The sequence below is a fragment of the Chlamydotis macqueenii genome, chromosome 3 (assembly GCF_036417535.1).
Source record: "Chlamydotis macqueenii isolate bChlMac1 chromosome 3, bChlMac1.mat, whole genome shotgun sequence".
Classification (NCBI taxonomy): Eukaryota; Metazoa; Chordata; class Aves; order Otidiformes; family Otididae; genus Chlamydotis; species Chlamydotis macqueenii.
In genome coordinates, this window is record NC_141558.1 from 63008035 (window position 1) to 63033762 (window position 25728).

Genomic DNA, 25728 nt, shown 5'->3' on the forward strand with positions numbered 1-25728 from the left:
AAAGTGCTGCAAACTTCTATTACAAATATTTTGGTCCAAAAATTAACTACTATAATAAATGTACAATGAAAATGCATCTGTGATTGCAAGAATCTCAGTATCTCATGCCCTGATCACAAGTAATGTTAACTAGGAAGGCAATGCCTTTTCAAGTACAAGAGAAGAAATAAATGCTATACAAGTTAATTGTAACTGAAAAGGTAAAAAAAAAAAAAAAAAAGGATAAGACGCAGAGAAAAAAATTACCATGACCAAATAACTGAATGACGTGAGATTCTATGGTTTAGTTAGCAAGTTTTTAAATTTTAATCTGCAATGACTTGACTACAGTATGTTAACTGTCCTTACACGTAGTAACCGTTGGGGCAAGGCTCGTTTATCTAACAGAAGAAGAAGCTGCAGACACCAGCAGCTGCCAAGTAAGGCCAGGGGAAATGCAAACAAAAAGTAAGAGATACCTTCCACTCCAAGGATGGTTGGTTGGCAGCTGCACCAAACTGTTGAGGGAACTGGCACATCCTCATCCTTCCATATGGAAGATATACACTAAACACAAGTGGTTCGTCTTAGGGCAGCAGTAACTGGATGAAATTCAACGAACTACAGAAAAAAGTAAGTCATTGTTTCCCATCTATGAGTTAGAGCCTCCACATTGCCAAAGGCAACTATGAGATTATGCACAAAGAGTTTAGTTAAGAAAAATCTTTAGGAAATATTGGGAAAGACTTTGGATGGCTTAAGTAAGACTAGTAGTAAAAAAATTGACCTTTTCACATCTCCAACTATTTTCTTCTTTCACACTGCACTATAACCTTCCTCTTTGAACCTCCTGATATACAAATGTGTTAAGTATTTAGGTATAACATTGCTACATGATCTATATCTTTATTATAAAAGCAGTTGAGGACATTTTTTTACATCAGATAAGGAGTCACCTGTATGAAGTATTTTACTGGCATTTCTGGTTTTAAAGTCTATAATTAAAATTGAAATATTTCAGAGGATGAATAGCCACAGAATATGCCAAGGTCATGTAACAAAAACATTATCTGAGAGAAAAGATATTGGTAAAGGTCCTCCTTCAAAAATACACATAACCATGTACGTAGTTTGGAGGGTACAGTTTTAAACACCACAGAAAAGCTTTTTTTCTCTTTTTTTTTTTTTGCTTCTCTTCAAAACCAAACAAATCAGGATGGGAGGAAATGGCCTCAAGTTGTGTCAGGGGAGGTTTAGATTGGATATTAGGAAAAATTTATTTACTGAAAGAGTGGTCAGGCACTGGAACAGCCTGCTCAGGGAAATGGTGGAGTCAGCATCCCTGGAGGTGTTCAAAAAATGTGTAGATGTGGCACGGTTGTATTAGGTTGATGGTTGGCCTTGATGATCTTAGAAGTCCTTTCCAGCTGTAATGATTCTATGATTCTATGATTACTGGTTGGGGTTGGATTTTTTTTTGGTATTCAAAAAAAAAAAAAAAAAAAAAGGTCCATTAAGTAGAAAAGTGACAGACTAGCTTTGAAAATATATCATCTGCCCTAGTAAGTAATTTCTAGAATATCCTGTAATTTTACTATCCTAAATAAGTATCACATGATGTGGAGGAAAAGTGAACTTGTATTGAAAGTCCTGGTCAGGACATCAGATAATAAAAGAAAGCCCACATGTAGACCTTCTGGGTCTGCCACAGCAAGTCAGAAGAACAGCAGTGTGTCTGGGGCAGACTTCTCTGTCTGAGCTACTCACGCCAGCCTGCCATTAAAGTCATGGGAGGACTGACATGGGAGGACATGAGTCATACAGATGCTGTACTGTGAGTGTCTAAGGCTGAGTGAGACATGGTCCATCCATTAAGATTACAGGCATTTCACTGAATCCCCTGTGCCATATTTTCCCCCAGTTTAATATTTTACTAATGCTTGCTTGCTTCTTCCTTACGTCTGTTGAGCCTGTAGGCACACTTGCTAAGAGAACTGTTGGTGGCTGCATATCTGCACAGCACAGTATGGACGGGACTCCGCACCTCACACAAGTCTTTCAAGAGAAATACGTAAGAACTTATGAAGTAGAAGAATGTTTATAAAACACAAACAGGATATATACTGGAATGTCCTTAACTTCCACAAAAGTCAGCTCAAACCATTACCTGTAGAAGGAGTGAGACCTAGAAAAGACTGCATTGTGTCAAGATACATGAAACTGCCCAGCAAAATGTGATATTGTTGCTTTTTATTTGTTTTGGTAGAAATTACAATGTGAAAATCCTAACAGCATCCTCTTAAAAAATATATATATTTTAAAAGTATATAATTACATAACCATCATATTTTACCTGAGGAGTTTATGGTGGGAGTTGAAATCACTTATATCACATCTGGAAATTTTTATAAATAACATATCATGAATAAGTTGTTCAACTGTGATGGTTCTGAAAACTTACATACATTAAGATGTGTTTGCTCCTCTGAGTTCATCGCTCTCTTTGGCAAAGGAAAGAAGATTTTGTATTTTAGAAAATTACTGTTCAGTCTTCCATTTCTACATGCAGTCCCCATTGTTCCTTGAATTGCAGGAGATACATTTCTTGGTCCTCTGATGATTCATCCGATACCTCTTTCTCATACAGTCTGGACAAAATTCCCTCTTTGTCAGGATGATCACTCTTAAATACTCCTTCACACACCTGATTTTCGACACTGGACAAGGTAGGAATATACAGCCTTCCAGTGTGAGGATCCCAATCCACTAATATGGTCTGTCCACCCTCTTTCTCCGTGAGACCCTGTGCTATTTTTTCCAGCTGAGGATAGGACGTCTGCCCAGATTTTTCAGTATCCAAGTCCACCAAGTTGATATGGGTCTCACTTGGCAATTCATCTGCTGTGTCAACAATCTTCAAATTAAGTTCCTCTATTTTCTGTCCCAAACAAGAGTCTGTTGCCCTCACCTCTGCCTGGGGGCAATACGGCTGTCCTGTTTTCATATTAATCAAGTCCCCCAAAGCAATCTCTGGCTCACCTAGTAGTTCCCTGGGGGCAAAGGTCTTATCTTTTAAACTGAGGTCTTCTAATTTCTGACCAGGACTGAAGTCTTCAGCCCTTACATCATGTTCATACTCTACGGTCTCTGCATTTTTCTGTTGCAAAGTATCCTTTGTTCCAGGCTGGCCATAAGATGGCCAGTTCTCAGTTTGGCTCCCTTCTGCTAAAATATCCACTTCATGTGAAATCTCTTCACGTGAAATATCAAGCAAGTGTGTTGTTTCCAGCACTTTGCTTGAAGGTGACTCCTTCCCTTCGGCGCCATTGTAAACAGTGTAATAACGGGGACTCTTCCTTTCTGATCGATGACTGGATTCCTGAGATGGTTTGTAGTCATCCACATTAACAGTGATAAGGTTGACCACTATTTTTTCACATGGTATGAAAACCATTTCCTTGCATTTGTCAGTGTAGTGCCATACCTGGAAAGCAGAAAATATTTTTACTTGAGTGAAGTATAATAAAAATACCATCTTGCTTCTTCTTATACTGTCACATATTTTTAAAATATAAGGCTAGGCTAGACCTTATTAGGAGGTTATTTCCATTTTGGGAAGGAATTTCATCATATAAACCTCCAGGGGTGTTAATATGCTCCACTTATTAAATTCTATCTGAAGCAAAACTATATTATGACCAGCTTAATATCCATTTTCTCATCTTCCTCATGTCAAAATAATTGTTAGAACAATTTTGTCAAATTCTAGTTTTGTTTCCACCACCACTTTGGAGAAAACATCAAAGTTGTCCTTGGGTAACAGATTACAGAATCTATTCCACTATTTTTAACCAGTGAAGAAAAAGTAGAGTCAAAACCACATCCCACAAGCACAGAGTCAGTTACGTTTTGTTAAGGTGTACCTTACAGAGAATTAAATAATTATCAGGTTTCCTTTCAGAGAGGAAGATATACAGAAGGTTGAAGTGCAGTGTATGGAGCTTGCATTGTGCAGCCTGTCACAGGCTGCTTTTGTGACTCTGTGATAAATCATCTAGTTAAACAAAAGGAATCTTTCTGAAATTAGTAATATTTCTAACAGGAATAAATACTGTATGAGCAGACACTAAAGGCAAGTGCAACACAAAACCAACAACCAGAAGCTGCACTTCAGTGCTTTCAAGCTTGAATGGAAGACTAAGGCCACTAATCAATGTACCAGGTAACCTGAAAGCTCCCCCAGGTCAGAAACGCTGGACTAAAACAAACTGCTTATTCCACCTTTCCCTGACCACATGGGGTGCCCATGTGGAATAGCCTGTAGGTTGGGAAAGCCAGAGCGCATCATTAAAATATCAGATTTATATTAATTTGCTACCTTAACATCAACCAAATCCAGAGGTGGAGAAATAAAATTGAAGCTTCAAGATGGTCATAAAAAAGTGCAGTGGACATTAAAAAAAAAAATCCAACATACAAATTGTACATTTATTAGAGAAAAATCTCCTGGAGTTGGAGTTTAGTCTGCTATTGAGTGGGAATTTTTCACTAAGTATCCCTTTACATTCTTGGACTGTAAAGAGCTCTGTCCTGCTAACTCTCCAAAGGAGACCAAGCTATCTCCCCCTACCATGCCCTGCATCCCAGGATAAAGAATAAAGAATAAGATGGAGAAAGGCTTTTTACCAGGGCCCATAGCGGCAACAGGCAACAGTTTTAAACTGAAAGAGGTAAGATTTAGATTAGATATAAGGAAGAAATTCTTTAGTGTGAGAGTGGTGAGGCACTGGAGCAGGTTGCCCAGAGAAGCTGTGGAAGCCTCATCCTTGCAAGTGTTCAAAGTCAGGTTGGATGGGACTTTGAGCAACCTGGTCTACTGACAGATGTCCCTGCCCAGGGCAGGGGGGTTGGACTAGATGATCTTTGAAGGTTCCATCCACGATTCTGTGATAAAGCTGGTGCCTGGTCAGGTGCAGGAGGTGTCTCTGTGCACATCTGAACACACTGCTCTGCTCCTTCTGAACCCACACTCCCTCTCTGAACTTTTCTCCTATCACTTCTGTGCTGTTCTAGATTTCTTCGGAAAGATCAGCATGTTGAAACCAGCTCCCTTATGCCTCCCATCCCACGGTGTCATGTAGATTAGATTATCATCAAGGTGTTCATTCATTATTGCAATTGCATGTTTATGGTTGAGCAACTTGTTTAGAGATAACTGTGACAAAGCTCTGCAGGGCTCATGAACTGGAAAGCAATAGCGTTTCTTAGACTTTATGTGTTCTTTCTAAAAATCAGAAAATTTTGGAGCTCTAAGAAACTTGCAAGTATTTTTACATAAAAAGTGTATTTGGGTTGTGTAAATAACAGAATGTGTTTGTCGGTACATTTTGGGGAGCTAGGAAATGATGTAGTATTTGAAAGTATTATTGAAATCCAGATTAAATTATCTATATGATGCACACATGCTAAATCCTTCATAATCACAATTAAATGGTAAAATGTGGTAATACCCAGTAATAGTCCAAGAAAACATCATGGGGGTTCTGCACTGCTTAATTATCTTCTCTTGTTTCTGATTTCAACCATTTAGTAACTTTTGTTCCATGAATCTCTACCATGTTTTTTCCCCAGATCAATTTAGGGAGCGCTGACTTCCTAACAGAACTTGCCTCAGTGCACCTCAGGTCTTAGTTATGGCAATGACTCTTCCCAAACTAACAACTCTGGTCTATTCCTCGTTAGCTCTGGTCATCTTTTCAGATCGGGCAGCTTTTTAGACACAGTTGTTGCCTTGAGTTCTTACTCTCTTTTTCTTGCATTTAATAACCCTCAATGTGGTGTTCTTTTCTGAGTGGTAAGCAGAGCTTCTATTTGCAGCTAGCCATGGTTTCCTCCCAGCTGACTTGGAGCCCTGGAAAATGCACTGCTCTCCTGTGAGTGCCGAGGTTGGCAGCGACCTCCTGTAACACAGAACACTTACCAGGTTTGTTGGGTGTTTCTGTTTGCTGACGCGAGTGTACCTGTGCACACAATAGCATGTCATTGAAATAAAAAGGACAGCCAACATGATAGGCAGAATATATCCAAACACGATTGTTGCAGTCTCATCTGCTGTTCTATCTGTTAGGAAAACAAAAGTTTTAATTATACTGAGCAACTTTTAAATGTATTCAGATAGTAATGTGCATTCACCACATTGCTTTTTGGACATGGGATGCAAATGTTTTAGATAAAGAAGGAATTTGCAGGAAATTTTTTAAAATTACATTTGAAATACAGAACAATTTTTTATTATTATCTGGACTATACATTACATCCTAAAAAGAAGTAACAATCCCTCCCTCAGGTTCTCCTGTTGCTAACTTCTGCCCCCTGAGACTGACCTAGCTCTGCTACTCCCACACCTCACTTGAGGAGAAAAAGTATTCTCCATTCGCTAGGACTCAAAGAATGTAGATTATTTTCTTCAGAGGTACTGTTGTGCCTTCCAATCAGTAGACCTTAGCTTTTATTAAAGGCAAAGATTTTTCTTCATTGGTACAAATGCACAGAGAGGGCAGAAACAATGCTAGCTTTTAACTTTGAGAATGGATGCATAAAAAAAAAAAACAACCTTACAAACTCAATCATCATGTGTTTTTCTAACTTGCATCTTCTTTTTGTAATTTGCCAGCTTACACATACCTTTCAAAGTAGCAATGCAATATTCTTTGGAGAATCCACTGTGCAAAAGTGGTGTGGTGACATATATCTGTGCACTGACACAATAAGCTGTTCCAGGTTCTAACCAGGGAACAACTAAGGTGTTGTTGCTGATGGAGAACCACCACTGGAAGACAGAAATAAGGATATTTTTGGTCCTTTAACTCCTCACTCACAGAAAGGTAAAGATCTTATGTACAAAATGCGTCACAAGCACACAATTTCTCTGGAAAGAATAATGATACTGTAAGAACTGCCAGCCGAATCCTTTTTTACCCCAAATACAATTAGGTCACATCCCCTCTGAATTTTATCTTCCATCCAATCATTCTTCTACCACTACTGAACAATTTAAGTTTTCACATGAAGTAGAACCGTGTACTACCACTAGCCCACATTCTCAGGCTGATGTTGCAATAGAGCTAAACCATCACTCCAGCCCTGTCCTGCCGCCTATGCCAATAAAAGGCATGAGGTACAGTTCCACAAAATCTTTCAAATTGGGATGTTCTGGTAAAGATAGGAGCCTTAGAATAATGGGTGCTATGTAGACCTTGGAATCCAAGGTAAAGTAATTGTTCTATGTAAGGCATCTTTATTAAGGAACAAAAAAAACCAAAACCACCCAAACAAAAAAAAAAACCTTTTGTGTACCTCTAATTGCTAATCTTGTCATTTTAATATTCCCTTTGACAAAAGGGGACCTTTTTGGTGTAAAGTTTCTGCCTCTTTTCAGGAAACGCAGAAATTTGCCAGAGATTGTGTCTGGAGGACGGGAACAGAAGAATTAATGTTTTTTTAACTGATCACTGAACTACTCATCTACTCATCTACTGTGTTCATGCTAGGAACTACTACCTGATAACCTGCAGAGACAGACAAATGAAAATGTTCAGATGCGGTGACAAAGGACACCCTTTGTCACGATGCATTGCGACTACTGACAGTAGACTGACTGGCTTGGGAGCAGCTCTGCTGAAGAAGACTGGGGACAGGCAGCAAGCTGAATCCCTCTCAGCAAAGGGAGCCAACAGCATCCTGGGCTGTGTTGACAGGAGAACAGGGAGCAGATTGAGGGGAGGGATTATCCCCCTGCACTCAGCACTCATCGGACCACATCTAGAATACTGTGACCAATTTTGTTCCCCCCAATACAGAAAAGACTGACAAAATGGAGTGGGTTTATTAGAGAATCACCAAGATGGCTGGGGCTGGAGCACTTATCCTGTGAGGGGAGGCTGAGGGGCTGGAGTTTGTTCCACTTGGAGAAGAAGGGATGGCTTCAGGGGTACCTAACAGCAGCCCCCAGGATGACCCAGGGAAGTAATCAGGAAGATGGAGTCAGACTCTTCACAGTGCTGAATGGTGGGAGGATGAGAGACAATGGACATACGTTCAAAAAGAGAGGTTCAGATTGAATATAAAGAAACACTTTTTCCCTAAGAGGAAAGTCAAGCAGTGAAACAGATTGTGCACTCTCTGTCCTTGGAGGTTTTCAGGATGCAACTGGACAAACCCTGAGCGACCTGGTCTGAGCTCACAGCTGATCCTGCTTTGAATAGGCCTTTGGACTACAGACCTCCTGAGCTCCCTTCCAACTTGAATGATGCTACAATTCCTATAAGGCTAGGAATCCTATTGCGATCCTTGCTGCAATGGGCAAAGGACATTTCAGTAAGCACAGAGCACAGATTTAACCAGTGCAGTTCTACAGCCTTGTCACAGCTTACCCGCTTCTTTGTTTTTTTGTTGAGGACAGACACGTTGTATCGCAGGCCAGGATACACTTGAAGTAGAGATACGGATTCTTCCTCAGGATTTGTCTTCCACTTCTCAGGAGCAGTCAGAACAATTGAAATAGATTTCTCCGTAGAAGATACACTTACCATGGGTGGATCAATTTTAGCTGGAGAAAGGAACAGGTATAAAAAGCAGTCAAATGCAGCAGAGGCATGCCATGCAGTTTCTTTAAGTGGATGACATTAAATTTGTGTAATGTCTTGAGGAACCTAAGCAGGAATTTGAACAATTCATTTATATTGGTAGAAAATTATTTTATCAGATAACTAAGAGGATCTTTACAGTGAGAAGGAGAACACTGACTTGGAATTTTGCCTAGGAATTTCTGTGACTTTGCAGGATAAACAACCTTGAAAGTCAATTTGCTAAAACAAACTAACTCACCAGTATATTTTCAGATTACCTGGCATAGATAAGAGATATTGTGCTCTAGAGTATGATTACTGCTTGGTTTAATAGACCCTTTTCAAAATCAGAGTTCTTCATACCGTGGAAGTTCTACAGATTTTATTTGCCTGTACCATGGCATAAAAGAGTATTCAGTATATATAAGACAGTCTATATAACACATATATATCCAAATTCTAATAGGATTATTTCAATTACTTTTGCCAAAAACATAAATCAGAAACAACTACAAAAAAAAAAAATCTAACCTCATGTTAAAATACCATATGCTATGAAGGCACGTGCAGTCTGAGCACACAGTATTAATGAAGGCCACTGAACATCTGGCTGTGTGATTAGCTCTCCTTACTGTCTGTAAGAGGGTTGAATCGTGTGGTCTCCATCCAGTTAGAGCACATCCCATTTAGAAAGGCTTTAACACTCCCGTAATACTGCTCTTCGTAGTCAGAGGTCTCACTGGAGAGGTCACACCACGTTCTGTTAATATTCCTACATTCTGACTTTCTAATCCATTTGCCAACACCGTATCTATATTGAAAAAAAGAAAGAAAAAGGAGCTCTACAAAAGCTATTGACGTATTAGTCACCTGATAGTATAGCACTGAAACTGGTACCACATCTGACAAAACAGTTTGCTTGTTTTGTAGAAACCTGCAATTTCAAGGAATTCCCAACTTCAGCTGAGATGATACACAAGATTTCCTCAAGTTTTTAATGAAAAATAAATCAGAGTAGGCCCTATCCAGAAGAGGCCATATGGAACAGACTGGGATGCTACTGATACCAATCTAAGTCCAGTTTTGCTTACATAGACCAGAGATCTCTCAACTTCAGTCTCCATAGCTTTAGTTTAAACTCCAAATATAGGACAGTAGAGTCAGGATAAGTATTTCTATAGCAACAAAGAGGTCTGTCAGAATGGTCAGTGGCTCATCCTGGTGTACGGAAGACAGATAATGCTCAGGGTCTCCAAGATGAGTGGACAGGAGACTACTCATCATTGTTATTTCTTTTTCTTGTTCAAAAGAAAGACTCCATTGGAATACAACAAACTTCAAAACCCTTCCAGTTGAAAAAGTGGCATATACATGCCACCAACAACGCCTCAGTACTGACCAACTTTTATATGCTAGAAATCAAGATTTCCTTAGAAAATTCCTCCCTGGATTTGCTCAGAAGCTCTGCTCCTCAAATTCACATTATGCTGAAAAGAATTCCCCTTTGACTGCTAAATAGTAAGGGTGTGTGGAAGCTTCCACATGACTGCAGGACAGTTATCACTCACCAGCATTTTCCACCTAGCTCAAGGCCTTGCTCTCCTAGGCAGGTAGAAGGACATATGAATATTTTTGTCTTCAATGTGAGAGATGGCTGTACCAATGACTACAGACTCTTCTGTGGACCAGTTGACCCCACAGAGTCAGCATAGCTAGTGCTTTTTGAGCATTTTACCTTCTACACAATTATCGTTCATTCTGTAATTACTGAGCACGCTTTCCTTTTCTAGGAGGTAGGCTACGTCGCTCCTCTGTTAGCACAGTGAGCAAGATCTGGGCAAAAAGTTTGCTGTCTCTGACTGTAGAAGCAACTCCTTGCTTTTTTTAGGAGCCAGTACAAATTATAGGAAACCTCTGGAGATCTAAATTTGTTTTAGTGTCATGAAAAATTACTAGGCCAAGGGAAGTGTTCATATTAGAGGTAAAGACTGGGAGTGTTACATCATCCATGACTACAGTGTTACATGCGTTTATAAGCTAAACCTCTAGGACTGTCCTGCAGAATGTCCCAGTGCTCTCTCGGGGCAAATAAAGGAAATGGATTCTGGTCCTCACTCAAATTCCTTGATACCCTACAAAGCTGCAAGCTTTGAAAATAGAAGGGCCTGATTCCAATCACATTATTTGGTTTTCTACAATACTTGATAACTTCAGTGGATTTTCTCCTAGATTAGAGAGACTTGCAGGATCACAAGAAGTCTGTGGAAGTGGGGTCTGTTAGAAAAGACCAAGGAAACACTGGGTGCTGTTAATAGTCTATTAAATACTGCATCTCCAGATCTGTTTAAATGTGTACAGAAGCCAATCCACAGCACAGTCCTTTGTCCTTCTGTCTCATTTCTTGGGAATGCCCCTGAAAACTTCTATGTTGCATCCTACATTTCTTTAATAGGGAGAAAGTCCCCTTATATTTTTTTTTTAACTGGATCTGAAGTAAGTAGTACCGGAAGTAAAAGTTAAAAACCATATTACTTAAGTCTCACCCACATTTTAGTTCTCCTTTCTTTACTTTCTAGCAGCCCTATCTTGCATAAAGATTTTTTAAATTACTATTTAAAATGCTAAAATAAAAGTCAGTAGAGGATAAATTAAAAAAGCCAACTTACACTGAATACTTCACCTTGTAGAGTACTCCATCTCCCGTGCCTTCTGGTGCTAACCAGTGAAGGACGTTCTTCATGTTTATAGACTCGAAATGGACATTTCTAGGGTTGGGCAGAGAACAATACAAGTCTCCTGAGAAAGAAAATAAGAAAGGAACAACATAAACTAAGAATCTGCAAATACATATGCTTCCAAGTTAACCAAAACAGATACTTGTTTTTAAGTAAGCCCGAAAATTATACATACTGCCTGTCTTGTCATTAAAAGCACAAAGTTGTTTGCCATGGAAATTCTTTTTTTTTTTTTTAAAGTGTCCCTAGCTACTGAGGTCCCAAATTCCATTAGTATGAGCATGTTTTTTCTCTAGCAAAAATGGCTTTGCCATTTATGACAGACATTGGCACAGAAATATCCAGAGACTGGAAGCTAAAGCGAGAAAAGTTCGGCCTAGAAGAGACACGCATTTTTTAGATTGTAAAGGTATTTGAATATCAGAACAATTTAACACTAGAAATTGTAAAAACATCCTTGACGCTTCAGAAGAATTCTTGTAGTAGCTGAGTGGGCCTTTAAAAATCAAACCAGGTATATTTAAGTATAATTTAAGTAGTCCACTGCAAACACAGCATTACAACAAAGTATGACTTCACACTGGAGAATCAGACTGGATGACGGCAATAGTCCCAGCATCCATGTTGATTCTCCAGAAAGTCCAAAGTGAACACCTACTGTTAGGTCACTCATCTAAATTGCTATTCATTGCACAACCTTTTGAAATAAATAAACAAGCAAGTCTTGGGCGCTTAAGAACCCAGTTTCACATCTTCCTAATACATGCTCATACTCTAATAAATTTAATGCAGATGCTCACATTCCTAAATTACTTGCAAAACAGAGGCCCGTGGGCTCAGGGGCAGAATCCCAAGCGCCAAGCTGTGACTCAATCCCCAGCACCTCCTGCCTATGGGAGCAACCCCGAGTCCAGGCCCTGAAGCTGCAGCTGCTGGGAGAGAGCTTCTCGTTGCGAGTGGCCATGAGAGAGAGCATAATGGGGAAGAGAAAAAGTGAATCTGTGGTTCTCCATGACTTTTCAAACCCCTTTAATCTCTTCCTCCAGAGATGCAATTCTAGTTCATAAGATTACCAAAAGAGACAAAGAAAGAGGGAAATAAAGCGTATTAACAGAAACAGTGGGAACCTGTCCGAATTAACAGTCCTTGACCTTTATTACTTCTTTAAGCTGACCGTAAGGGGTTTTTGTAGTACATTTCACTATTACTAGAATTACTCTAGTAAGTGTTCTTTCTCTTGTATATGTAACATACAGTTGCTTTTTTAAGTAAGTCACCACCATTTTCCTGATTAACTTGCTGACTTCCAGCTGTCTTTGAGACAAACAGTAAAAGCTTTTCTCTTCAATACATTTATTAAAACAACCTCCTTGCAATTCTGTAGAGACCGATTACTTTAAACTGTCTCGGTGGAAACTCTGGGTTTTCCAAGTCTCTAGCTGTTTGCTAATGTTCAAAGCAAACTCTGGTATATGCCTGCATCTGTATCTTCAGATCATAAAGCTGTTTAAGGAGGGTATTTCTAATGTTGCTGTCTTTTACCTCTAGCACTTAGCTAGTGTTCAGTGGCTTTCAAACTTTTTTCCTAGTCAGAGAACAAGTTTCATCAGGTATAGCCCTTAGGGAAAGCTTATTTATTTACAAAAAGTACGTAGAAAGTCCCATTTCTTTGAACAATTGGACACAGAAATGCCCAGTGACAATCATCTTGCAAGAGTTCCAACTACAGACTCGGTTATAATGAAATAAAAAAAGTTTCAGGATGTGAGGGGATGTGAAAGCAGCAGAAAGAGATCACCAGAAATCTGCCTTACTCTAATATTTACTTCCAAGTGGGAGATACAGAACCTAGAAAATAAAAAGTTTTGATTTCTCCCCAAAAAAAAAAAAAGTCCTCTGCAACTGCTTTAGGTAAAACTAATCCAAATGTAAAGATGAAGCTGGCCAAGAGAATGAAGAAAACAGCCTAAAATTTGCAACATCTGTTCAGTAAAACAGAGAAGCTCCTAAAACCACTAATGTGCATGCTACTAAGAACAGCAAGCCAAAACCAGCATTATATGGACCATGAGAAATCATCCATGCACCAGGTTTAATTCTTTGTACCACATCTCAGCACTAAAGTGTATGAGACTTCAGGAAACCCATCAACTGCATAATCAACAACTGGGAATAAGATATTTAAAAAAAAAAAAACAAAACAGAAGTGTGATTGCTCAAGCCCTGAAAAAGGCAAACAGGCAATCCATCTTCAAAGGGAGGGAGGGACTGAAACACAAACAAACTTTCTGCTGCAATTCCCAAGTAGGAGGAAATACAACATAGGTATTTTCTTAGATTGCTGGGAATTAAAGCTGTGAAAGGCTTCTCCTTAAAAAAAAAAAACAATGAAGAAAAACTAAAAAGCCCCACAAGGAGAGATTTAAGAATAAAACAGAGTCTAGAGGAGAATACAGTATATACTGCACAACCCCAAAACCACTGGATGTAGGATTAAAAAAATTCTAGCCCTTAAACAGCAGCAGATGAGCAGGAGATTTGCCTCTGGTAACTTGGGCTCTGAGCGAGGCATCTACTTTGCCGTGGTCGTGAAAAGCAGAGGAAGATCAGCTCATCCATAGGGTGGTTCATCTCTCTAACTAGGATGGACCAGCCTAGGTGCATCTCTCCCTCCACTGGAGATGGCGGCCAAGCCCATCAGTCTTGATCTCTGCTTCCTTGGCAGTTAAAGTTATCAGAGATGTACCTTGTCCGGGGAGGAGCTGCAGGGAACACTGTAAGTCTTTACATGAGAAGGGTAATCTATCCCCTATGCCGATCACAACAAGGAGGAAAAGGAATGGAGTTCAGTTTCAACAAGAAAGGGGGCATTGGAAGTAACCTCCAATGGGTTACTTTCCTACTGTGGGAAGGGGAGCAATACGTGAGGATGGGTGACCTGGGAGGGCTGCTGGGTGTTTCACAGGGCAGATTAGAGAAACATCTGCAGAGATGACACTAATTTAGCTGATTCTGCTTAGGGATAGTGGGATGGACTGGGTGATCTCTTAAAGGTCATTGCCAGCCCCATTTTGATAGATCTTCTTATACTATGTGATAAATCTGGCTTCGCACTCTGTAGTAATAAATTTGGCAGGGGTACTGCTGAATCAGGTACAGGGCAGCTGAAAACGTCCCTAACAGCTCACTTTTCACACCTTTTTTTTCATTAAAAGTTTTTAAAATGTGTACTGCTTATCAGACTAATCCATAGTCACCAAACTGAACTGGCTGCAGGCAGCCAGCTCATCACAGACAAGAGAAATTACTTCCATTGGTTTTCTGAATAGTTTCTGTTTGCCTGTACCTTTCGACATTTGTCCATCCTTGTATAAAAACATTCATATTCCTCGAGTACATTTTAAAGTAGCAAGAGTCTCTAATATTAAAATATTTTTAAACTTGTAACATGTAAAGGTGGGGTTTTTTTTTGTTTTTTTTTTAAATTTCCCTCCTAGTGTGGTTTCTGCTGTGGTAAATGCAGTTTCAAAACAGAAATACTGACTACAGCAGATGAGCCACTCTCAGCAGGCAGAACCCACAGACCGTATCTTTACAAGATCTAAAGCATTACAACACTGCCGGCGTGCGCTCACCTGCCCCCAGCTCAGCGTGATTTGGAAGGCAGAGGGACCGAGACCGTTAACTTTCCATTTGCTGCAAAAGCAGAGATTTGGTTTCTATTTCTGGTCTTGTCCCTTTAGTAAAGATTTTTGTTTATCCTTACAAGAAATCATGCAAGTTTTTTTTATTTCTCAATTCTACATCTGTAAAACAAGAATAAAACTACCATAATCCTCTATTTCTCCAGGAAGAGTTAAGAATAAACTCCTTCATGTCTATTAGATGCCCAATAGTATCAGGGGGCATACGTAGAAAATGAATCAGACATAGAGCTCGTATGTTCCATGGTTATCAGTCAGGAAAGGACTCAAGTACATACATCAGCTACTTATTTCAGTATCTTGTCTTTAAACACAATATATCCAGCTATATTCTGATTTTATTTCCTTTAACTGGGATTAATGGCATGGGTGTCACATGGACTATTTTCAGTTTGTACTGGCCTATGTGACAGCAGAAATCAGTCATATATGTTGCTCTGCTAGGTTTAGTCTGCAACGGCTGTCATCACTTCCCAGTATAACAAAGTCACTTTATTTACTTCTTGCATGGAAAAACCTGGAGCACTTATTTCTGTCTCTGGAAACACTGTAAATCAGACCTTGAGTAATATCATTCTTTACATCTTCATGACTCTGCACGTCTGGATGGGAAAGAAAGTAATAATATAGCCTTGCAAACTTCACCACCACAATGAAGAGACAAGTTCTGTTCTTACACTAAGACAGACTCTCCAAAACAGACATGATTTAGGCTGAAAACACCTTCACGTATGAGCTAAAAAACCCACTGACGTCAACAAGATTATTCACATGAGTAAAAGACTGCATGGCAGGTGCCTCATCTTTTCTTTATGAAAGTGTCTGCTGGGTTTAAAAACCTGGTCAGTTTTCATCGTGCTGAGCTCCCTCCCTCATGCGCTTTGCTCAAGTTGGTACTGTTCAAAGCTCGCTTTTGGTTACAGCCATATCCATCTATCTACCCACACATGCATACACACACACACACATATATACACAAATACAAATATAAACACAAGTAATTTCCATGTTACAGCCATTATCCGTTCCGTGTAGCTGCTTTTTATCTACTGAGAGGCACTGCTGCCTGTCTCGGTGACAAACAGCCGTGTTTCATGCCAATGCTGCAGGACAAGTATGGCTGCAACTACCTGTGCCCTCTCGCTATAAACAGATTTGTTAAGTTCTCACTTGAGTTGGGTAACGTAGCAGCTGTGAAGCATCAAAATACACAAATACATAAAAATGCAGATATTTCTCCTGTACACTGGGTAAAGTTCTGGGGTGGGGAGAAGGCAGAGGACCCACTGACAGCTGATCTGTTGGCACAGAAATGCCTCCTATGTCAGCGCTGTTGTTGGCTGTACCGCTCTCAAGCAGAGCGATTCTCTGCTCTATTTTACTGGGGCATGGCTACAAAGATGCAAACATCAAATTACTCAATGAAATAAAATTACAAAGAAGGTCATGGGGCTTCTCTAGGCAACTGTAAGATATAATTTAAGACAGTAAGTGTTGTGGAAAGCATTAAGGCAGAAAGGCAAGTCTTGCTGCAGTGCAGCTTTTCCCAATAGCAATAAAACCCAGGGACTCCTCCCCTACAGTCGTCTCAGAATTTAAAAGAGGAACTCCTTTTCCGACAATGACAGAGACTTGGGCTTCAACTGCTGTTGTATTTTCTTAGATGAAAGCGGCCCTTGGGAGCACCTCTGACAGAAGCAGCTCCTTTGTGCTGGGCACCAAGTTTACTGGCAATGCTGCAGGCACTCCCTGTGCCTCACCATTTGCAGGTGCCAGTTCGAGGCCACAGACCTAATCCATGCTTACACACCCCAAAGAGAGGGCAGCCTTTCAAACTGGCTGAGTCCCCAATTCACCTTTTCCCGCTGGGAACTTACACTCACCTGTGAAGCATTAAGCAATTTAGGCACAATCTAGGACACCAAAACCTCGCTTCTGGCAATGCTGTAAGCTGCTGCCCTTTCTTTATCTTTCTGTTCAGCTTCGGGTGATTTCCACCAAACTCCTGTGACATCTTGCTTGCTCCTTCTATGCTGCTGCTCTTCATTTTTTAAGGATTTTTTTCTCTCTTTGCTTCCTCTAGCTCATCTGTTTCAATGGTTACACTGTTCTCTGTGAAAAACATGCCCTCAAACACATGCCCAAGCATAACATAAAAACGGTCATACTGGGTCAGAACAAATGCCCATTTAGCATTGTGGTCGGTGGCATTCGCTGGCAGAGGGTTGGGGCTGTCTTTTCTGGCACATCTGCAGCCTCAAGCAAGCTGGCACTGGCCATGCAGGAATGCGAGGGAGTACACCAAGTGGTAAACAGAGGAATCGAGCCAAAATTGGAGATCAGAAGTTACAGAGAGGAAGGGAAACCCAGCAAAGCCAGGAATACATGTTAGCAAATGCCATTACCTGCTATTACTCATCTTAGCAACCATTTAAACAAATAAGTTAACTTTTTTAAAATTAAGTGGGCTTCAAAGTTCTTCTCTGTGCTGATTCTTTTAGACTCAAACTCAACAGGCTGGATAATGAGGAGGACAAGGAGTCAGCATTACAGCTCAGCTGCCTTTCTCTTGGTGGGTTGCTGGAGCTCTGGAACTGTCGGGTATGAAGCCGGGCGAAGCAAAACGCTTTGCTGGTGGGAATGCGGGGAGGAGCAGGGAGGTGATTTCCTGTGCGAGTCATAACAGCGCTCGAGAGCTAACCACAAAGCACACTCTTGCCCTTCCAGAACACGAGCCTGTCACGCCCTGCTCAGAAAGGGCACAGGGGAGAGGGGAAAGACTGGGACAGGAACGGAGTCGTAAGACTAAATGTCAAGTTGGTAGTGGAGCAGACAGAAAAGCATGAGAGAAGAAGTGGGGAAACCTGAGAGAAGGACCAGATCGGGGCACATGGGGTTTGTTTTTTGAAGAAATAGGCAGGCTGCCACTGGAAACAGGTGAACCCCGGGAGATCACCTGGGGAAAGAGTGTGAGTGGAAATACAGCCTGAAGTATGGGAGAGGTGCAGAAGGGGGACTGAAGCCACGGCTTGCCCTGACATGCTCTCCTCCTCCGTGTGAAGCATTGCCTGTATTTATCCAGACCGTGTCCTAACTTACAAAAACACCCCTACAGAGAATATCGGTCAAAGAACATTTCAGACTCAGCCCAGAAAGACCCAACTTCAGAAAGGAGGACAAAGTCTTCCCGGTTTGTTGAGGGCTTGCTAGGAGACAGCTGGAGAAGGCCATGGCAGCCAAAATCCATTCCTTTTTGCTAACTTGTATGACAGAAATAAAATTAACTGAATTTTCTTTCCTATGCTGAAGGTGTGCAAGCGCAAGAGCAGAGCTCACACTACCTAACCATGCCCTGCTGCAAAAACCTCTCCTTGATGCGCTCTGACAGGAGACAGCTACCGTAGGTGTGTTTTCTATTAATTCTGAGTAATCAATACTGGCCTGAAAGAAGGTGAATTAAATTCAAGGCGTGCTTGTCTAAAATTACTTACAGCTCCTTCAAGGCTTTCAGAGTCATAATCCATCAGAGGTGTTTTGTGTTTGTTGGTGTTTTTTTTTTTTAAATTATCAAATTGAATAAGTTTTTGTTAAGTTTGGAATGCAAAAACATTTTTTGTCAAAAAGGACTACATTAATTTTTAAAACCCACTTGACACAATTTCATGACACAATAGCTACTTTTTAAAACAGATGTTTTTGAAGTTATATAAAACATTAAAAATAGCCCACCTGTCCAGCATTTAATTTCAAGGATTTTCTTTTCTCCCTAGAACATGTTTAGCATTACCAGTTTCTTACTACTTAGATCAACCACAACTCAACAGCCAAGAAAAAGAAAGTTTAATTAGCTTTATCTCTGGCAGCTTACATTTGTTTTTCAAAACATTCAAGGGTTAAGTAAGCTTTCTGCTTGAAATATTTTAAAAATTATGCTGTGTGCCAAATCCAGATACATCACATCTTGAACACTCCTAATCCATCCTTACATACAATATCTATTTTTTACACATAAACTGAGCAAAAATTAGTTTTGGCTTTCATCATTCAGTGCTTGCTAATATCTATTAGGCAACAACAGACCACTATATTATTATTGTAGTGTCATCGGAGGATGAGCACTTGCTCTTATTTCTGAGGGAAAGGCAATCCTCAAAAATGCAAGTCAAACACCACCTTTCGCATCCAAGATCTGAGAGGAAGGACGAACATTCCTAGGAAGCTTTTGATGCCTCACCTCTCGCAGGCAATCGGGCTGATGGGGTCACACAGCCACCCCTGTCTGAAAGACCATAAACGGTCAAGATTTCCAGTCTCCAGCCATGCTTGCAAACAGCAAGTAGCATCTCTGCTACTTGAAGCACTCACAGAATTATTTTTCCCCTCTTGCCGCCCACATTCATGCTTTTCACCCTACAGATGATCAAGGGCATAAGTACCTTGGGGAAGCAACTGCCTGTGGAGAACTCACAAGAAATAAAGGTTTCCTGGGGTTCCCACCCGTTTCTGTTGCTCTCCTGTCAGGTGCGGGCAGGTGTGTTTTGAGGCATTGTATGACTGTTCAGAGCGTCCCACAGTAATTTCAGAAGTGAACAAGTCAGTATCTAATTACAAGCATAGTAGTATTTTTAGTATCTTTCCTGTACTCAACAGGCATTTTTTGTTAAAACCACGTCACGATTCTTAGACCCATTTACCCGCCTTTGATTTAAAGGGATTTTGCTGTACAGAGGAAGTTATTCAGCATGATCATCTATGTCTTTTACACCTAAGTTATGACAGATTGCCTCAGAAATGGCGTTAAAGGCAGTAACGTGCACAGCTGGATTCAAGGGACAGCGCAGTGTCGCTGATGTTCAAAGGAACAACCAACAGACGTTGACGAGCTCAGGAGCCCGACCATCACTTGGGCTGACAGAGAAGCCAGTTCTCAGTCATGTTTGAGCTACTGGAAGTTGATATGGACTCAGAGAGCGGAGCAAGTCTATCTCTGTGTCTGTCTGCTACCTTCTTACAGTTGGAAAAAGCCCTGTCAGCAATTACACATGCCTCCGTCAGATTTCACTGTTTCTGAGCCACATCCTGTACTTCACTATTTTGACTATAATACCTGCTAAGCGCAGGCTATTGATGTACTTTTGGAAAAACCAAGGAAAGCCAAGTCTTGTGCAAAGTAGACACAATAATAAATACCAGCTCAAATGCTCCCTGCAGCCTTTAAGAAACCAGCAGGAAATAAATTAACTCCTTTCATCTAAGAGCTGCAATACCCACTTGTATGTGTTTTTATGCACAGAGTGTGATTAAGCTCAAACACATAGATCTTGGTAACAGCATGTAAGATCCTGAAGCATTTCCTGAAGCAATGTTCTTCTTCTCTTTGGACACATTCCTGTTCCCATCACAGAAATGGAAGCAGAAAACGGAAGGCTGAAAAATAGCCAAGCTGTCAGGTGAGAATTAATTCAAGGTGCTGGGGTGTAAAGAAGGGAAGAAGGAACTATAGTTTTCCTCCTGTCCCTTTACTGACTGTAAAATACGCTTGCGGTAGCCAGGCAGATAGGAGAAGTAATCTGTTTTACATAAGAAAGAGATAGAGTTTATTTAATCTATTCACATGTAAACTATCCCATCGCTCCAGTCCTACAACTTGTTTCCATTTCTTTCTGTTTTACTGTACTTTTTTTTCAAGACAGGATGAGCAGTGGATAAAAACTTGCAGGTTGCTGGTACACCAAGTATAAAGAACAAACAGATCTGTACATCTTTTAAACACAGCTTTCTAATAAAACCTCATTTTTGTCTAGAGATGGGCCTGGCTTCCAGAATTCAGGCTCTTAGAAAGCTAAGCTTCTTAAAATGTGGGAGCTCTCGTTTGGCTCATAAAGGGTGATTTCTCTCTCTCATAGCAATTAACCCTGTAGTTGTGGATGATCAACACCACTTCTTAGAGAGAAATCAATCAGCAAAAATCAATCTGTAGAAGCCACAACTACAACAAACATAAACTGGAACCACACACGCATAAATGACTTGAGTAATGCTAACCACTTGCTTCTCTTGGAATTAAGACTATAAAAGCCACTAGAGAACAACAACCACGGAAGGGTAAAGTTATCAGCTAGAATGATGAGCCTGAATGTTAGCATGGGAACCGCAACACACATCTATGTTTTGGACTTCAATCACAAATCCAAATGGCGTTCTCTCTATAGAATGAACTACCTTCTTTGACAATTTCCATTCCTAATTAACAGCCAGTAAGAATTTGTCAAGTTGTAGAAAGCATAAGCAAAGTCAAGAACTAGAGCACAGATCGCAGCACCGTCTGAAACAGCCTGGCACGATGTTGGAAACTGGAGATGAGAAGAAAAGGACAAGCCTTTCAAGTATATGAATGTGACACCCCTGCTTCGTATATTGTAGTTCTCCTTATGTCAATATCCCTTTTTATTTATTACTATACTGCATTTATTCCTCTCTCCTTCACGCTGGCTGAGAGTCAGGAAATATTCACATAAAAACACAAGCTCAGCCATCCCATATATGTCCACTCTTATTACGGAAGCTCAATGCCCTCTCCAGTAAACAGCCAGATTATCACCACCACAAATGCAGTTCAATCCTGCTGAGTGTATAGACACATACTAGATAATACAAAATACTGCATGCACAAAATTATCAAGTTTTCTGAGGGTTCAAAAATTATTATATTTTACAATATTTCTGCCCACTGCTTTTCTCATCTCTACTGTTGTATGAAAATATTTTTTTGTTCTTTCAATCATTTAACTAACCAAAGAAGATAATCTTCTGTGAGTTCTTACCGCATTTGGGTAACACAGCCATCACTTCAACTGCAATCTATAAACTTCCCAGGACACAGACACCACAGAGTATACCCACAGGGCAATTGGCCTATTTATTACATGCACACTGCATGCCTTTTATATAAAATAATCTGATGTTTCAGTATGCTATTTAATACTTTAGCTAATACATACTGGCTGCGTCAACGCAACAGATCACCCTCTTCTCAGATCCAATAGGTATCTCAAATCACCTTATGTCAATCTAAACATCTCAGCACTGTTCAGCATGGGAGCCAAGCATTTCACTTCTGTCCTTCACAGATTACGCCTGGTGCTCAAAGACCGTGTATTCATGCAGGAATAAAAAGTGGTTGTTCAGGCTTTGTTTTTATTAAAATAAGCTGAGCACATTGCTTCTGCTGTCCCAGTTTTCGGGGGAGTGAATTGCAAACAGCAGTCTCTCCCCTCCTCTCAAATCCAGGAGCAGCATCCACACAGGGACTTTTAAGTTTTTAAAGCACTGTGTGTATGCTCACATCAGAAAGCCTTCTCAAGAACTCACTGTGGCTATGCGAGAAGGACGTGGATTATTAGCACTGAAATACTGCTTGCCTTCTGGATGGTTTTAACATAATAAAATACGTCTGAGCATCAGTGTGGTCCCTGAACTCCAGCTCAATGGCTTAACTGCAAAGCCCATACCGTGACCCCTTTTATCTTCTTATTCAGTATTGCCCAGAGCAACATCTTGATCAAAAGGGATGCTTTGCACATTTCAGCACACTAGTAACTGTCACAGAAAATATACTGAAATTTGCTTAAAGGGAGGCCTGAAGCTGCTTCTTAAAATGTAGATCTATTTATTAGTAAAAATATGATAAAGTGGAAGATGAAAGACAAGTAAATTAAATCAGGTGTGTCAATGCAGGCCAAGCAGCTTATGCACTATTAGAAAACATTAAAAGGGGGAAGCTCTCATCATAAGAAATGTAGTTGGTATAGCCACGTACCAACTCCAGTGGGATCTAAGGCTATGTCTATGCTACTGAGTAATGCAACCCAATATCAGCCAGTTTATTACATGAAAGTGTTGGCATTGAGAAAATCATGCCTACACTATACACATTTCAGGTTTTTTCTTTTTAACATTGGACTAGCTACTGCATCACAATACAGACAGAAGCACAGTAAGTGAAATGATTGAGAGATTTGCTTCAAAATCACACGCCTTACCTGAACAAAAAGAGTAAGCACGCCTCAAATATATCAAAAAGCTTCTATTTTTGCAGTACAGCATTCAGGCTAATTTCCATTTCCTCAGAATAAGTATATATTGTAGTATCTGTTGCATTCTTTTTTTCAGTGTAGATCTACAAGACAGAGACTGGACTCTACGGGCTAGAAATGTAAAGGTTCCCCTAATTTCAGAATAATGAGATTAGGGAAATCTCCACTAGGAGCATGGGGAAAGAGTTAAGATGGAGCTTGGTAAATCATTAGGTTAAGATTCTACTACTTCCAAAATTCGGGATGCTCCTTCCTATCCTTATGAGTTGTGTGCAAAAACTGCTAAATTCTCTCATGTGGTAAAGAAGAACATGCTACATTTCTTGAACCTGTTGATTAAACAATGAATTTTCCATTTCTTCCTATTTGGTTTTCCATTTTGCATTTTTTTTGTGCTTTTTGCATTTGTTATAGAGTGCAGATTTTTAAACAGTGAATGAAACACCAATTTAGAAAAATCCCACTGGAGTGCAGCGGCAAGTAAAATTTTTGTCCTATGTGAAACCAGGTAATGTTCAGACAGCCTGTAAGAGTAAGATTGTACCCACTGAGACACCACAGAGAAAATGAAAGGTGTTTTGCAAAGGTCCAGCTACAAGTCAGTATCTAAATGCTGCTGCCATAGAGTTCAGAATGGAATTCAACAAAAGAACCCAAAGGGACAGGCACAAGGATGCAGGAGCTCAAGTCTGTGAAGACCTGCTGTAAAATTGCTTTCCATGGTACTCGGATTCCTGTACAGTCTGTTTCTATGCCGGCACCAGATCAAGCCCTCCGGACACCTGCAGTATTTTCAGGACTGCATCTGCTTGCAACAGGCAATGCAGGCTGCTTCTGTTGAAAGAAAGTACCCAGAAAAGACTCCTCTACCTATCACTTCACTTTGGAGAAAGAGCAGGTGCACTGCTATGGCAGTTCTGCACCTCATATAATTTTTTTTCCATGATTAGCAAAATACTGACAGGCTGAATTAAAACAACTTTTACTCTCTCACGCTAAAGAGGTGAAAATGTAAGCTCTGAGCCTTTAGTGAAAGGCATAGCTCTCCCTTCCATGCTGGTATTGCTGTCAACAAAAACCTGAAATTACATCCAGAAACGTGCAAAGAGATTCCCTTCTCTCTTAAACAACCATTAGACAAAAACAGCGTAACTCCTTTGATATTTTTCTAAACCTTCTTCGGAAGCAAAACCAGTATTAATCAAATTTTAATTTTTTTAAAGGGCAACTGAATGCCAGTTATACAGATTTTCCAAAACACTTGCACTGATCAGCGGACTTACATAAGATGAAAATGAAGTGGTCAGTTACTGAAAAAAAACCCTGGCGTTGGCACCTCTGAAAGCCACTCAAAATCACTGATACATAATGTAACGGAATAGTTCATCAGAAGAGTTACCTGAGACACAGTACTGAGTGCCACTCAAGAGCACCCAGGATTAGAAGAGCAGGCCTTCTTACTATCCAGCTCTCACAGGATCTGGAAGTTTTGCTACGGATTTAAATGGGAGCAGACCCTGTCCTTATGTATTTAGTTTTGGAGGCAATGTTCACAGCACGGAACAAGAGCATGAAGACAGAGCAGGCTTCTCAGATGATCTGCTGATCCCTGCCATGCCTTGCCCAGTTTTATATTCGAGGGATATAAAACAGAACCAAAAAAAAAAAAATCCACGTGTGATGCTTTTAACAGCAGCAGGGCAACCATCAGGCACACACATTCAACAGCCACGGTCTGCAAGCGCTCTCCCACTCGGTAACACCAATGTGGATGCCCAAGGCGGTTTGCTATGGGAGCTGCCCCCACAGACCCCCGCACCCCAGCTGCCCCCTTTCCTGCTTCCTCCGTCTCCACGTGCTGGGATAAGGGGGCTATCCCCGGAGGAGAGCTCTACTCTGCAGGTGGGAGAGAAGGGAACCAGAGCCACCCGGGACACCGGCACAAGAGCCGAGCATCTCTGCCAAAACCCCATCCCGCCTTTTGTTTTAATCTGTCCCCCGCACGCTGTGGCAGGGCTGCCGGGTTTGGCGACTGGAACTGAAACTGCTGGAAGTGAACTGACACACAGGTTGTCAAACCCTATTCCAGTCTAACTACGGAGAAAAGAAAAAGACGAAGCGACATCCCAGAAATACCCAGTCCTTTTCCGACAGGTCAGTGCCGGAGGCCAGAAACACGAAGGTTAAAGAAAGGCACTGCCCTCCAACGTGAACGGCGCAACACGGGCCGCGGCAGCCGGAGGGAACACGGCAGGACGGGGCGGGACGCGACGGGACGGGACGCGACGGGACGGGACGAAGGATGAGCCCGCGGGGCCGGTCCAGCTCTGCCTGCCAGGGTGACCGAGCGCGGAGCCCACCCTGGGGACTCGCGGGGCGGGGGGCCTGGCTCCCACCCCCATCCCGGGGAAGGACGCGCATCCCGCGCGGGGCCGGACCCGGGGGGCCGCCACCTACCTGCGTGCGCCGCGGGGGGCGGCGGGAGCAGCACCAGCAGCAGCAGCAGCCAGGCCGCCCCCCGCCGCGGCCGGCCGGCGGCCATGGGGGCTCACATCTCCCGGCCCGTGGGCAGCCCGGTTCCCCAGCG

General features: G+C 41.2%; 1 protein-coding gene across 2 annotated transcripts; it reads right to left on the reverse strand.

Annotated features, from left to right (window-relative positions):
- Positions 1–1356: 1356 nt before the first annotated feature.
- On the reverse strand, positions 1357–25728 carry IL20RA (interleukin 20 receptor subunit alpha). 2 transcript variants are annotated; one of them, XM_086744284.1, is made up of 7 exons: positions 25599–25728; positions 11273–11399; positions 9239–9417; positions 8412–8587; positions 6664–6808; positions 5960–6099; positions 1357–3463 (listed from the first exon to the last, which is right to left on the reverse strand). In XM_086744284.1, exons 1-7 carry the CDS (start codon positions 25681–25683, stop codon positions 2525–2527), a joined length of 1791 nt encoding a protein of 596 aa, XP_086600410.1. In that variant the 5' UTR covers positions 25684–25728; the 3' UTR covers positions 1357–2524. The 2 variants fall into 2 exon arrangements, with proteins under 2 accessions (XP_086600410.1, XP_086600409.1); XM_086744283.1 differs by having other exon boundaries at positions 11273–11402; positions 25599–25716.